The sequence below is a fragment of the Schistocerca cancellata genome, chromosome 4, assembly GCF_023864275.1.
Source record: "Schistocerca cancellata isolate TAMUIC-IGC-003103 chromosome 4, iqSchCanc2.1, whole genome shotgun sequence".
Lineage (NCBI taxonomy): Eukaryota > Metazoa > Arthropoda > Insecta > Orthoptera > Acrididae > Schistocerca > Schistocerca cancellata.
In genome coordinates this window covers 28,036,863-28,051,881 of record NC_064629.1, presented here as the reverse complement: position 1 = coordinate 28,051,881, position 15,019 = coordinate 28,036,863, and the positions used below count along the sequence as shown (strand labels likewise).

At 40.8% G+C, this 15,019-nt stretch overlaps 1 protein-coding gene across 1 annotated transcript in view; it reads left to right on the top strand.

Annotated features, from left to right (window-relative positions):
* The window catches only part of LOC126183737 (2-oxoisovalerate dehydrogenase subunit alpha, mitochondrial), a 174,339-nt gene that overhangs the window by 70,726 nt on the left and 88,594 nt on the right, over positions 1-15,019 (top strand). The window contains exons 2-3 of the mRNA XM_049925943.1: positions 601-777; positions 3,124-3,319. Of these exons, the coding sequence (XP_049781900.1) occupies positions 601-777; positions 3,124-3,319 (373 nt within the window). The remainder of the gene's footprint in view (positions 1-600; positions 778-3,123; positions 3,320-15,019) is intronic.

Sequence of the window (15,019 nt, the reverse complement as noted above, 5' to 3'; positions counted from 1 at the left end):
ATGTAGTTATGTTACACACTGCCTTGTTACAAGCTGCAATTCGGAGCCCTCTAGCGTTAGAGGGCTGCAGATATGTAGAAATGAAGATAAGATGTAGAATGTTAATAACATTTTCCTTATTTAAAAAGCCTTAAGAGTTTACTTATAAAAAATTAGGAGGCATCATTTTTCAGAATGCCCTTGTAGTTTATGATCATATAAATCCTACTCCATATTGTGTCTGCATATCATCTTTCCCAGAGTGAAACAACAAAAATATTTGTTTGTGTATCTGTTCCTTACCTATCCATCTAACTTCTTGAAGTGCAAAAACTCCCAATTCACTATTTCAGAACCTCTTCAGTGATGATGTACGTTGCTCCAAGTTGCAGCAGGGTGCATAATTCCATGTGCCAACTTTTAGTAGCTTTTTCATATCCTTTAGCCATGTTAATCTTTGTAAGTGGTGTCCAGCATTTCTTGTTGTACCATTGGCAACTTTCAGATTACATATAATTTGTTTCTGCAGCTTTCTGTTAATCTCACATACATTTATTTGTAGGAAATAATTGTTGACAAGAATGTGTGAAGAAGTGAAATATTGTTGATTGTTATTTGTAGGCAAATGTAAAAAGCAGAGTTGGGGCATTGAGCCATATGAGTGATTTACCTATGTTCCCTGGTGCCCAGTCACAGTGGACAGAAAAACTCGAGTTCAGTATACGGGAGAATGCCATACCAACTTACAGGGTTATGGATCGTCGTGGAATGGTGGTAGATCATTTGGAAGAACCACAGGTGCGTAACTACGTATTGTTCATATTTTTAGTGGTTCTGTTACATTAGTCTTTTGAAGTTTCTCCTGAGGACATCATCAGGTCAATGGAAATCTGTTTGCTACCTCCTTGAAAACTGTGTTTTGTACAATGAATGTGTAAAATTCTTGTACGGAAGTATGGAATTTAGTAATGAAACATCAGGCAACAGTAATAGAATGTAGTGGAACTACCTTCAACCAGAAAAGGTACCATTTGGTGCTATATTGTTTTCTGCACCTATTACAAGTAAAAGGTGAAGATACTCAGAGATAAGTACAATGTTAATACATCGAAAAGAAAATGTGCTCGAATATATACACACAAAACTGAGAAGCAGAGCAAGGCTATTGTCTCGTACCGTTTTTCTTATCACAGGGAACTTTGTGTTGGCATAAAGTACTATAATTTCATTTTTGTTAACCCGCTGAGAAAATGCGCAGTACTTCTACAGTTTCATTATTGCACCAGTTTGCGAGAATAGTGGCAGTAAGTCATAAGTCAGTCACCAATCTTCTCAATGTTAATGGTTCTTTTTGAGATCTTATTAGCATCCAGCTGTTCTCCAGAACAGTACTGATTGTGACAAGTAATAGGTATTTTATGACACTTTGCAGTGCAAAACTTCCATATTCTGAGACAGATTGTAGGCAGACTTTCGAAATGCATTGTTTTATCAAGTTCACGGGAACTAATGTACGTGTCTTCTTTTCTTTTTTAACTTCTCGCAAATACAAAGGAACCCAGTAACGTGTGTACTCATTAATTCTAGTGGTTGCAGTTCACTTTCTTCAGATTTGTTTGTGAGTGTTCATAATTGTTGTATGGTTTATGCATATGTACTCCTGTTAACGTGGCACTGTTATTGGATAAAATATAAATTTGCATAGGAAATATGTGGCAATCGCACATTACATGAGCACTCGTAGTGATCCTTGCTGAAATGCTAGAATTTATCACTCTACATACATTAATGTAGTATGGTGACCTCAGTCAATATTGAACTTACATTACACAGAGTCTGGCCTGATGACATAACAGCAATGGCAAAATCATCAAAAAACTTATTTTCACCCCCCACATCCTTCTGTTGTCATGCAGCATTTCTGTTTCCTGACTGAATAAGTTTAAGCTTCTCTACACTACTGTCATTTACGACAAACAAAATTAATGGGATACGTTAGTAGTGGCCATTTTCTATTTTTTTATTTTGTTCTGACCAAAGGAACACATTTTGTATGTGTCAATAGCAGGTTAGCAGTTTTGTTGTTTGTTTACTGAGATGTTAAAAAACTATACGTTGATGACTAATGAGCTGAGAGGATTCATGAAATTTGAATGTACCAGACAGTGTAGCTGGCTGATACACATGAACAAGAAAGAACTATTATGTTGCGTATGCAAAGTAGTTCAGAAAAGCTTGTTGTTCTGAATGTTCACTTTCCCTCAGAGTCCAGTAAACAGTAACTTCAGTTTGACCAGCTAGTCAAAAAAAGAAGCAATTTGTCACTTTTTGATTGCACTTGCCTTTCCACCCTGATATCTGTGTTAAAATGATATTTTGTTAAATATATATGTGTACAAATCTAGTTATAAGTGCAATTTTGGTTTGGTCGTGCAATTATCTTTTTGTGACTTGTTCGAAGCAAATACCTTTGTAGGTACCAGCTGTATTAAATTTGACGGAGTGCTGCACTTTGTATAAAATGTATTCACGGGCAACCAGTAGTGTCTGGATATAAGAGAAACATTAGTGTTATGTGCAGTTTTTTAACAAATATTAAATACTCTGTTTAGATTTTCGCAATTGTTGTCATAGAGCCTTCATCCGTCTCATCATTCCTGTTGGTCTTTTTTTAAAAATCTTATTTTACCATCTCATTGAGTTTTGCACCAAGTGCATTTTGATTTTTCAGAGTTTGTTATGCATATTTATGTGAAGCATTCAATAATTTTTTTTAAAGACAAAGGCTGCCATATTTCTTAGAACACTGTAGTGCATTTGTCTGTATCTATGCAGATAAGCATCAGCTTCACATCTGAGTATTTTGATAGTTGTAAGAGGTGTTATTTTGTAGCTGTAAATTAGTGTTTATTGTGTAACTAGAGAAGTGTTCAGTGTTTGTGCCTTAGAGTATTAATTTCAAAAATTACATTTTTAGTAGCTCTCCTGTAGTGATAGCATTTTGTGGCTGTAGCTGAAATTCTCTTTTTCCAAACGTGGTGGTGGTGGTGGTGGTGGTGGTAGTAGTAGTAGTAGTAGTAGCAGTAGTAGTAGTAAGCATTTGATTTGTTACTTAAACTGTGAATTCATTTGAAATTAATAAAGTTGAAGCCAGAGACTGTGAAGAGGATGTACTACTGCATGAAGCTGCTCAATATTATGGATCATATTCTGTATGAATCACAACGCCAGGGTCGGATCTCATTTTACATGACGAACTATGGAGAGGAAGCTACACACATAGGTAGTGCAGCAGCACTTACTGATGATGATTTGGTTTATGGACAGTACAGGGAAGCAGGTAAGCTATATTTAAAATGTTTATATTCATTGAGATTATTCCACAGTTATATCTAGGTTAAACTGAAAATTTTGGTTTGCTATAGTACAGATGTATCTGCTTTATGGGCGTGTAATTTGTGTGCAAATATACACTGAACACTGCAAACACTTTCCAACTGAAATCACATCTAGATTAAAAATTCTATACAGTGCTGATGCAAATTACCTGCTACATTTTGCTTTCCTATTTGTGTTCCGGATACCGAAAAGAAGAAATAGCATTTGAACATTACCAAAAATGGGTTTGTTGAGATAATTGAATATACAGACACTTCTTACATATTAGAGTATTATGTGTTAAAATGTCCCCCTAAACTAAAATACAATTATGATGTGAAGGCAGGGCTCAAGACAATGATTTAGTCTAGTGAAAATAACTTTCTCAAGTCTTAACTGAAGTTCTCCTTAACCAATACAAATTTATTGCTTTTAGTATTCGTTGCCTTTCTTTCCTTACAAAGTTCCTAGTGGACAGCAGATATTTTTCTGTTTTGTGCAAGTTATAGAGTCTCCAGAATGAGATTTTCACTCTGCAGCAGAGTGTGCGCTGATATGAAACTTCCTGGCAGATTAAAACTGTGTGCCCGTCCAAGACTCAAACTCGGGACCTTTACCTTTCGCGGGCAAGTGCTCTACAATCCGAGCTACCAAAGCACGTCTCACACCCGGTACTCACAGCTTTACTTCTGCCAGTATCTCGTCTCCTACCTTCCAAACTTTACAGAAGCTCTCCTGCGAGTTTCTGTAAAGTTTGGAAGGTAGGAGACGAGATACTGGCAGAAGTAAAGCTGTGAGTACCGGGTGTGAGACGTGCTTTGGTAGCTCAGATGGTAGAGCACTTGCCCGCGAAAGGCAAAGGTCCCGAGTTTGAGTCTCGGTGGGGCACACAGTTTTAATCTGCCAGGAAGTTTCATATCAGCGCACACTCCGCTGCAGAGTGAAAATCTCATTCTGGAAACATCCCCCAGGCTGTGGCTAAGCCATGTCTCCGCAATATCCTTTCTTTCAGGAGTGCTAGTTCTGCAAGTTTCGCAGGAGAGCTTCTGTAAAGTTTGGAAGGTAGGAGACGAGATACGGGCAGAAGTAAAGCTGTGAGTACCGGGCATGAGGCGTGCTTTGGTAGCTCAGATGGTAGAGCACTTGCCCACGAAAGGCAAAGGTCCTGAGTTCGAGTCTCGGTCGGGCACACAGTTTTAATCTGCCAGGGAGTTTCAAGTTATAGAGTGTTTAACAAAATCTTTTCTATAAAGTAAATTGTGTGTATTTGTTGTCTTACTATTTTCTTCCATTTGTTTCAGGTATGTTGAGGAAACATTGGTTTGTTTCATTTTCAAAATATCTGACTGTAATCTTATAACAAGATAATCGTTCTGTAAAGGAGTGAGGCCCTGTTGAATACTGTAGAAGATTAAACTTCCGTATTTTATGATGATTCTGTAAGTTTTCTTCAGAGATCTGCAGTTCCACTGTGAACTGGTATATTATATAATTATGACTTTATTTATTTCATTAAAAAGTTTATCAGATTTGAAACAGAAGATATTACGAGGATGGGATAATGTGGTCTTGAATGATGTTTTTGCAGCTTGCATTCATTTATACTGTATGGTACTGACACATTCCACATCATTACAAAGTGTCGTATTCATGATCTATGGAACAAGTACTAATCTGATCTGATCTAATCTAATCTAATTATGCAGTCCAATTAACAGTACGTTATTGCTTTCTGTTTGCATGGTATGTTGATGGTGACAGACCGTTTCCCCTTCAAAGCTTGCACTTTTGGTGCTGAGTGGTGTTTGACAAATTGTCTTAATTTCAGTATATGGTTCTATTCTGTATGCATTAACTTTCTTGGACCTAACTTGGTGTTTCTGAACCTACAAATTTGACAGTACCTTTGATTTTATATTGAGAAAGTGTGATCATTATGCCATGTTGGACAGTGGTTACATATGTTATATTTCTTAATCTATGCTGAAAGACACTGAACAGTCAATTTTCTTGGTATGTTTATGATGGTGTATGTCTAAAGTTTGATGACAAGTATTGCAGCTTCAGGATTGCAATTCTGTTTTTATAATAGTCTTATTCCATTTGATCCCCCTCACATATTGCAGCTTGTAACTGCTCCAACCAAATTCTTTGGGCACGATCTTTCACAGCTGCGTGCTTCATACACTGCAGTACATACCTGAAAATTATGTGTATATAATTTCAGGTATGTACTGCACTGTATGAAGCGACATATCTATATCTGTGTGTGTGTGTGTGTGTGTGTGTGTGTGTGTGTGTGTGTGTGTGTGTGTGAGAGAGAGAGAGAGAGAGAGAGAGAGAGAGAGAGAGAGAGAGAGAGAGAGAGTTGTTATACAATCTAGATTTCTGCCTTATGCCATTGTCAAAAAACTAGAACAAACAATAGTAGCATGAATCACTTAAGCAAGAAACAGGGCAACCACGAAAAATAGTATGTAGATACCATGATTCTTTACCTTATTTATATGTCAGGACATCAGACTGGTGTTAAATACATACAAATCCTTGTCAGAAAAGCATGTCTGGTCATACAATTATGATCGGTCATTAGGAGAAAATCTCTAAAATCCATAACTAATTTGCAGACTTACATTTATATACCCTATAGTAGTGGGCCTCCATGTCATATAGTGTAAACACTGATATATGCAATTGTATGCAAAGATAATGTATTCATCAGGCAAAATAAACATTTCAGCAACTTTGTTCCCTAACACACTACAGATTGTGTTGTGCAGACTATGATGTCTTTCTGGCAATCATTGGAACAGCGTTTCATCTATGCCCATTCCAGATGTTGTTCAGACACAATAGTGTGGCCCATACCTGTTTACTGGTTAGGAGTTTCATTTAACAGCCGTGCTATAAGATACATAAATGGAAGTCTGCAACTTATTTATTTTAGTGATTTTCTCACTTTAACTAGTGGCAGATCTGAACTATATGGCCAGATATGCTATTCTGACAAGGATTTGTATGTGTTTCATACCAGTCTGATGTCTTTTGCTATATAGATAAGGTAAAGAATCATGCATGGTATTTACACACTGTTTTTCATAGTTGCCCTGTTTCTTCCTTTTTTTTGATTTATACTTCTACTGTTTGTTCTAGTTTTTGTACTTTAAAAAGCTGTAAGGGCAAAATCTAGATTGTATAACAATAAAATAAAAATTATTACAGTCAAATGGCAGGAGAATTATTCAAAAAAATTATCATGACTGTGGCACACACAGTATTGAGTTTGCTTTGCAAGAAGCTAATGGTTTTATCCCTTTCGTAGGTAGTTTTGGAATTAACTTCACGCATTCCATAAAAGAAGAATACTCCACAGAGCAACAAAGTGTTTAACAAAAAATTGAAAGAACAGTTTTACAGACAACAATGTTACTCCATAACTGTCTGCTTACTGGCAGCTGAGGTAGTAGAGTGATATGACAGCTGTGCATAGGACAGAACGTGCGACCAAACTCATGCTGTGATTTTTTGTTGCTGTGGCAGGTGTCCTGGAAACAACTAGTTGTGAAGTCAGTTCGTTATTCTGATCCTGATCCAGGTGTAGGTTGTCTTCAAACTGAAGATTACAACACAACCACATCCACCTGATTTTTCCTCACCCATGCAAGCATCATGGAAGTGTTTTATAATGTATTTATCTCCTGCAATTTGTATGGCCCTTACATTTTGAGGGAGACCAGGCTTTAGTGGCATTTTGCAGTTCTTCATTCTTGATGGCTGATAATACGCATTTATCAAAAATTTTGACACTGACAAAAGAAAGGTCTTAGACATGACCAACTGATTTGTCTAACATTTGGAAAGTTGTTTGTGCACACCCTGAAACAAAAAATTCTAAGATTTTTGGCAAAACACCCCTCTGGATTTGAGAAAATCACCCCTAAAGTTCACGACGAGTGATTGACTCTGAATTGACAGGATTGGTAGATAAATGAGAATTGAACAGTTTTCAAAATCATATATGGTGTTTGCAAATGCATATTTTCCTAAACATTGAGAAATAAACTGTTGGTACCGCTTTTTATGTACCCATAAGGTAAACCCTGTTGAACCAAAGTGCCACTGGTGTTGCGACCGTGGCATCCAGCTGGGAGTAGAGAACCTGTGTTCGAGTCTCAAATCCATTGTGCAAAGATTGTTTTTATTTGTATTTTTTCCATATTGAAATTTTTAGGAATAAATTGGTTAATTAGGTAATCAATAAAGAATAATTACAAGCTAATCAAACAAATTTCTGAAATGGCTTTGATAAAAAAAATAAAATTTTAAGCTTCAATGTATGAAAAGGATTCCAAGTAATACTATAGTGAATTTTTCACGAGGGACCACGAACAGCCGACCACATGATGTTTGTTTACAGTGAGTTGTGGTGCAGAACTTCATTAGGAACTCTCAAAATTGCATTATGCTTCTGAAAACCCTGTGGGCATTGCACACTATGCAGGTGCAACAAGGAGTCATAGCTATATACACGATCAACTTTCAGCACCAATATTATCATATGCATGATACGCATTAACATTAATTCCATTAATGAAATTTACATCAGCTGTATTTTTACACATTTATTGTGTTACAACTGGTTTTGTTTCTTTGAACATAATCAGGTTACCGAGTTGTGCTGGAGTTAAGACATAGATCAGGGCCAGCAAAATGGTGTACACTGTGAAAAATTGCAGAGGTGCGGCGGCACTGGTGCACACATCTCAGCAAGTGGGCAAAGTGCAACAGTGACGTCTGTAACTAGACATATACACCAAATGAACGGCTACAGCTCCACTTCCCAGTTTACATGGTACCAAGAGGACCGAAGCACACTCAGTCTTGCTTCCCTATGGTGACTGTAGTCTTACATGAGATGTACTGAGAAATGGCGAGTATTGCAAAAAAGCAAAGAGCAGAGGATCTGTGTTCTCAGTCATTTTAACACAACTGGGAACTGCAATTCTTCTTCACAGCAGTAGGTGAAAACTCGCAGTGTTTGCTGTGCTGCCGAATAATAGGTGTCCAGCCCCAAGTTCACGATTGAAAGACACTATTACTTATTGATAATCTGCACCTGCCGCAGACTCGACACCAACAGTCCTCTTGTGTCCCATCTCCTCTCTAATCCTAGGGTACTGCCACACCTCTACCTACACATCCCACCAACGCTCCACTTGTACACCCTCCACATCCTCTCCCAAAGAAATTTCTACCATCTGCCTCCCAGATCATGAACTCCATCCCAGAATATACCCCTCGTACCAACTCTGAATCCATCCCACCATCTCTGCCCCCCCCCCCTCCCCAACCCCTCTGCCAGGGCTTCCCTCCCCTTCATCTCCTCTCTCTCACATCCCCTCCTTTTATGCCTGCCAGTCGCTCCCCACTTCCCCTTCCTTTCAGATTCACAGATACCGATGCCATCTACCCCTCTCTCCCTGTCCCCCAACAGCCATCCCTATATCTCACTGTCATTGCCACCTCTTACTAGCCCTCAGTTCCCATCCCCGTCCCCATCCCCTCTCCCTGTGTACCTACTTTTCCTTTCCTTTCATCAATCATTCTAGAGCAGGTCCTTTCGAATTTTAGTGAAAGTGTGCAGTGCTCCGTTTTTAATGGTCAGTATCTCTTCTGTGTTGTTTGTGTTTTTTCAAGTGTTTTTAGTGTCCTTCGTGTCTTTTTTTTGAACTGTGCTGTCTGACCATATTTTTATCACTGCTTTTAAATATTCAGCCAGCCTTATTATGTTAGTCTTTCACAATCCTTATATTTCACTACAATTTTAAAATCATTGTCATTGTCATCATGTTTATATGTTAGCGCCTAAATGTGTGTAGTTGAGGTTGAGTGTACCACTGCCAGCCCTCTTTCTCTCCCTCCTCCTCCTGCCCACATGGGGGGGGGGGGGGGGATGAAATCACAACAGAGAAAAAACTATTACTTATTTCATAAAGATGAGTGATATGTACTGAACAGTGAAGAATGGCAAGCCAAAGTGAATGTGCTTAAGAGAAAAATGGTTTAGGCACATCAACAGGTTTTTAATGTAAGTCATAATAATTGATACCTCTCGAACTCTTCATTTCTTGGATTACATTCGTATCGATTTCACTGTACAATGTACTTTCAGAGTGACAATCATAGTACATCAAGCAAGTTTCAAAATTGCATTGAGAATAGCAAGATCTGGGAAACTGTTTTCCAAGAAGTTTGCAAAAGATTGTCTCATTGATGCTGCAGAGCTTTAGTGGCCCACTAAAATATTAGCAGGTTTCAAGAAATTGGCCTTTCCAAACACAGTGATAAGACTTAGTGCCTTTGAAAGGGGCTACAGCAGGTGTAGATTTACTCTAAGCTGTGGAGCAAGTGGTTGATGGAGTCGGTGTGGATTGGAATCGGTTAATATCAGTGACCACAGATGGAGCATCGGCAATGTGGGGCTATCAGAGAGGACTCACAGCACTGATGCGCAGAACGCTAGGATGCATAGAAGAGGCACTTTATGGAGTTCGCTGCATTCTACATTGGGAGGAGCTTTGTGCAAAATCAGTAACGTTAGAAAAGTCAGGCAAATTATTGTGCTTACTAAAAACTATCTGAAAACACATGGGCTTATGCATTTCAGCTTTGGCAGTTCTTGGAGGAATTGGGAAAGGAGTATGCCATCATATCTTACTGTTGTATACCAAAGTACGCTGGTTCAGTTGAGATAAAATGCTGAAAAGATTTATTTGAGTTATGTTTGGCTGTAGTACATTTCTTACATAAGAAGGGAAAGAATGAACTGAAATTAGAAGATCTTTGGTGGATATCAGACCGTGCATTTCTCATGGCCATTACGTCTCACATGAACAGCCAGAATGTCAGTTTGCAAGGTGACAATAATTCAACTTCTTAGATGTTGGGAAAAGTAAATGCTTTTTAAAGTAAGCTTGCTATTTGAGAGAGAGCCAGTTGTTTTGTATCCCGCCTGGAAAACGGTGCGTGGGTCTGCTCCTGTGATCTGCAAAATAGGCCAAATGAAGGAAGCCAGTAGGAGGAGGTGAGGTAAAGCACTTCGGTACTGCATGTAAAGTAAAAGCACATTTAATACAGAATATTAGTCAAAGACATACACATAACTTAGGCTTGATGATCACGTAGGTGCGAAGCTGTTCATGTATCAAAGCTAACAGTTACTAGTAGTTGTACCAACTATAATCGAAGTAACGGAGGCAAAGTGCGTAATGGCTAGCCCCCTACGAAATAGAAGCTGAGTTTCTCTGTCATCTGCTCTTGATCAACTGGGGCAGAAAGCAGAGCAGTGCTCGTTGATCTCCACAGCAGCGGCTAGAGGGCGCTGTGGTTTGTGTAGTTCGTCTGCTCTCGTAGTGCCAACCTACAAGCGTGCACATATGCTGTGGCATTGGAACTATCGACGCCACATCACTCCCCTCTGGAACAGGGCACCGTCGTGGAATAGGGCTTCTGACGGTGGGTGGAGGGGCCTAGGGATGGCACAACTGAGGGGGCGGACAGCGGAACTGTGGGGCTGCACTGCCCACACGCATCCCCGAATCGCTTGCAAGGGGCTGAGGAAAACACCCCATTGAAAACCTGCCTAGGATGCGCACCGCCACTGGGTATGCTCGGATGAGGATGCAGAGCTACAACCTCCATGGGTGATGGCGCTGGTGGCGTGACGGCAGTCTCAGCATCCATTGGCTCCAGCACCATGGAGGAACATGACGGTGACGGTGGCCAGAGGTGGTTCTGTGGCGGCAGCGAGAGGTACCTGCCCGGCGCCGCAAACCGGATCAGCAGTGCAGGCAAGGGCAACAGCGCTGGAGGCGTGAGTGGCGGAGATGCCATCGGTGGAGTCGTGGGCTGAGGTGGCGGAATCTGCGAAGCCTCAAATTCTGCCAGATAAGAACCAGCGGCAGAAAACCGAGGATGGCACAAAAAGATAGAACACCAAAGCATGCGGCACCAAGCCAGAACGAGGCGAAGCAGCAGGAGTGCACAGCAGCGGGTGCAATAGCTGCAAGAACGACTGATGGGCGTGGCCATGTAGCAGTTCCACTGGGAAACGAGCGCCGCGCGGCTGGGAGCGATAGGAAGCAAGGAAAGTCCATGGCACACGCTCGTGAGAGTGCGTGGCATACATTTTGTTCATCTGTGACTTAAACGTATGCACAAAGCATTCAGCCTCGTTGTTCAACTGAGGGTGGAATGGAGCTGAGGGCAGATGGCGAATGCAATTAGCAGCACAGAACACTTCAAACTCGGAGGACACAAATTGGGGACCATTGTCAGAGACAATAACTTCAGGAAGGCCCTCAATGCAAAAAATACTCGACAAAGTCCGAATAGTACTGGCAGATGTGGTAGAAGACATAGGTACAACAAAAGGAAAGTTGCTGTACACATCAATAGCTATCAACCAGCGGGTGTCCCAGAAAGGACACGTAAAATCGATATGATCGTACTGCCAAGGCGCAGGAGAAGTTGGCCACCCAAAGAAGTGCTGGTGGAGAGTAGATTCATGCTCCGCGCAAGAGCGACAACTAGCAAACAAATCCCCAATTTTTTTCTCAATGCCGACCCAAGTGCAGTGGCGATGCGCTAATTGCTTCACCCACGCTATACCCCAATGACCAGTGTGCAGTAATCAGAGGATTTCAGACGGCAACAAACGAGGTACAACCACACGAGACTGATCATTGTCAGTTCATAACAAAATAACATCATGGTGTACAGACAGGTTGTGATGTTGCGCAAAGTAACGTCTAACAAGGGATCACTAATCTCCGTAGCAGACGGAGGCTATTGAGTATGAAGGAACCGTAAAACAATCTGCAAAGAAGCATCTGCGGCCATCGTGGAAGCAATGTGATGAAAATCCACCAGAAAACCATCAGTTAATTCCTTATCCTGCGAATCAATAAACATGCATGACAATTCGGAAGAATGAAACTCATCGTCAGGCCCGATAGGTAGACGAGACAAAGCATCGTCATTGCCATGCTGGCAATTTTGTAATTGTAGTTAGACAAAAACAAAGACCAATGTTGCAACTTTTGTGCAATATGAGCTGGAACTGGCTTTGATGGGTGAAACGACGACGTCAAAGGCTTAATGTCAGTGGCCAAATAGAACTTGTGACTGTACAAAAAATCATGAAATGTTGTCACTCCATATACAATAGCTAAAGCTTCTTTCTTGATTTGAGAATAGTTTTCCTGGGCAGAATTGAGCAACTTAGATGCAAAAGCAATTGGGTGATCAACAGAATTAGTGCAGTGCGAGAGAACCACTCCGATGCCGTGAGAAGATGCATCGACAGCCAATACAACTGGTTTGGAGGGATTGAAAGGAATCAAACAGCGATCACTCAACAAAGCAGATTTGAGCTTGTGGAAAGCAGCGTCACATTCCGAAGACCAGACAAAAGGAACGTTCTTACGCCTAAGGCAATGCAAAGGCCCTGCAGTGTGTGCAGCATTTGGTATAAACCGAACATATGTAATTTTGCCCAACACAGACTGAAGTTCTTTCAAGTTCCTGGGTGCTGGCAGGTCTCTAATCCCATGGAGATGTGATGGTGAGGGGTGGATACCGTGTCCGTTAATCATATGTCCTAAATACTGAATCTCAGTTTGAAAAAAATTGCACTTGTTCCTGTTACATTTGAGTCCTGCCTGCAAAAGTACAGTAAATAAGGCATGCAAATTCTGCAGATATTTGTCAGGGGTTCGACCTGACACAACTATATCATCCAGGTAATTGGACAACCAGGGACAGTGGCCCACAACTGCTGCAAGTAAGCCTGAAAAATAGCAGGAGCCGAAGCACTCCCGAATGGAAGTCGCCAAAACTTGAACAATCCAAGGTGAGTTTTGATCACAAAATAGTACTGCGACTGTTTGTCGAGTGGAATTTGAAAGTGTGTGTCCCGCAAGTCAATCGTGGAAAAGAATTTTCCCACACCAAACTTAACAAAATGTCTTCAGGATACAGTAAGGGAAACATAGCGACCACTGTCTGGGGATTTACTGTAGACTTAAAGTCAGCACAAATACGGAGACGACCACTTGGTTTCTTCACACATACTATAGGCTAAGCCCATTGTGGAGCAGAAACAGGCAAGCCACTCTGTACCCGGTACGTTGTATGCGGCAAAGTGTGCCTCGATCTTGGCGATGTGTTCTGGCCAGCATTCAATGACCGGATTGAAGACACGAAATGGCAGCGCTGTAGGCGTCGTCTGTGGTACAGGCGGGGGCGTCGGAGGCGCTGTAGTAGCTGCAGTTTGTAGTGTGACCAGTCCATTTACAGTAGCAAGCAGCTGCGTCATTTGCTGAGCCTGAAACCATACAAGATCGGACAGCGAAGCCTGTTCCTGTGGCGAAACCATTGTTGACGCACAATAATGTGTTATAGCGAAGGTTGGAAGCACACATTCACTCAGTCATATGGATATATGGCAAGAATGACAAAGCAGTACCGAGGAAACATAGGTAGAAGGGGGAAAAAAAAATAACATCCTCATCGCCAATTGTTTTGTATCCCGCCTGGAAGGCGGTGTGTGGGTCTGCTCCTGTGATCTGCAAAATAGGCCAATGAAGGAAGCCAGTAGGAGGAGGTGAGGTAAAGCACTTCGGTACTGCATGTAAAGTAAAAGTACATTTAATACAGAATATTAGTCAAAGACATACACTTAACTTAGTCTTGACAAGCACGTAGGTGCGAAGCTGTTCATGTATCAAAGCTAACAGTTATTAGTAGTTATACAAACTATCATCAAAGTAACAAAGGCAAAGTCTGTAACAGCTAGCCCCCTATGAAGTAGAAGCTAAGTTGCTCTGTCGTCTGCTCTTGATCACCTGGGGCAGAAAGCAGAGTGGTGCTCGTTGAGCTCCACAGCTTCGGCTAGAGGGCGCTGTGGTTGGCATAGTTTGTCTGCTCTCGTAGTGCCAACCTACGAGCTTTCACCTATGCTGTGGCATCAGAACTATCAATGCCACACCAATTATTGTCTGAAAACACTGCACATTTCTCTACCCTCAGTTTGGTCCACAAAAGTGCTAGATTTCGAGAATACGTGTCAATAATTGTAAAAATTATGGAGCAATTTCGAGTACAATTTATAGATGTTAAGAGTGTGTCTCCTCTCATTCGTTGCTTTGCACAGCTGTTTTCAATATAAGTTGAAGAAGCTCCAAATTATCTAAAGATGGAACAGATGGACCTGGAGTGCAACACATGGCTGAGGGACAAGTTCTTTGCAATATGAAGTACAAAAGAATTCTACAAAAACTTTACACAGCAAGAATTTCCATGCCTACATCATGAAGCTGTGAGCGTTATGTCCGCGTTCAGATGTACTTACATGTGTGAAAGATTTTTCTCTGCAAAGAAAATCAGTAAATCCAGTATTAGTGACAAAAATCTTCGCAATTTTGTCAATGTGCCGTGCTTTTGTGCCCGACATTGTTTGTTTCTCATCACCAATGATAAGCAGGTTTTGGATTTCACTCTTTTTCTAATTCAAAACTGTTATTTACTAGCTGTGCTTTATCCTGCTTCATGTTACACAGGTGAACATTGTTATCTAAAATGTTTGTTCATAGATTGGTTG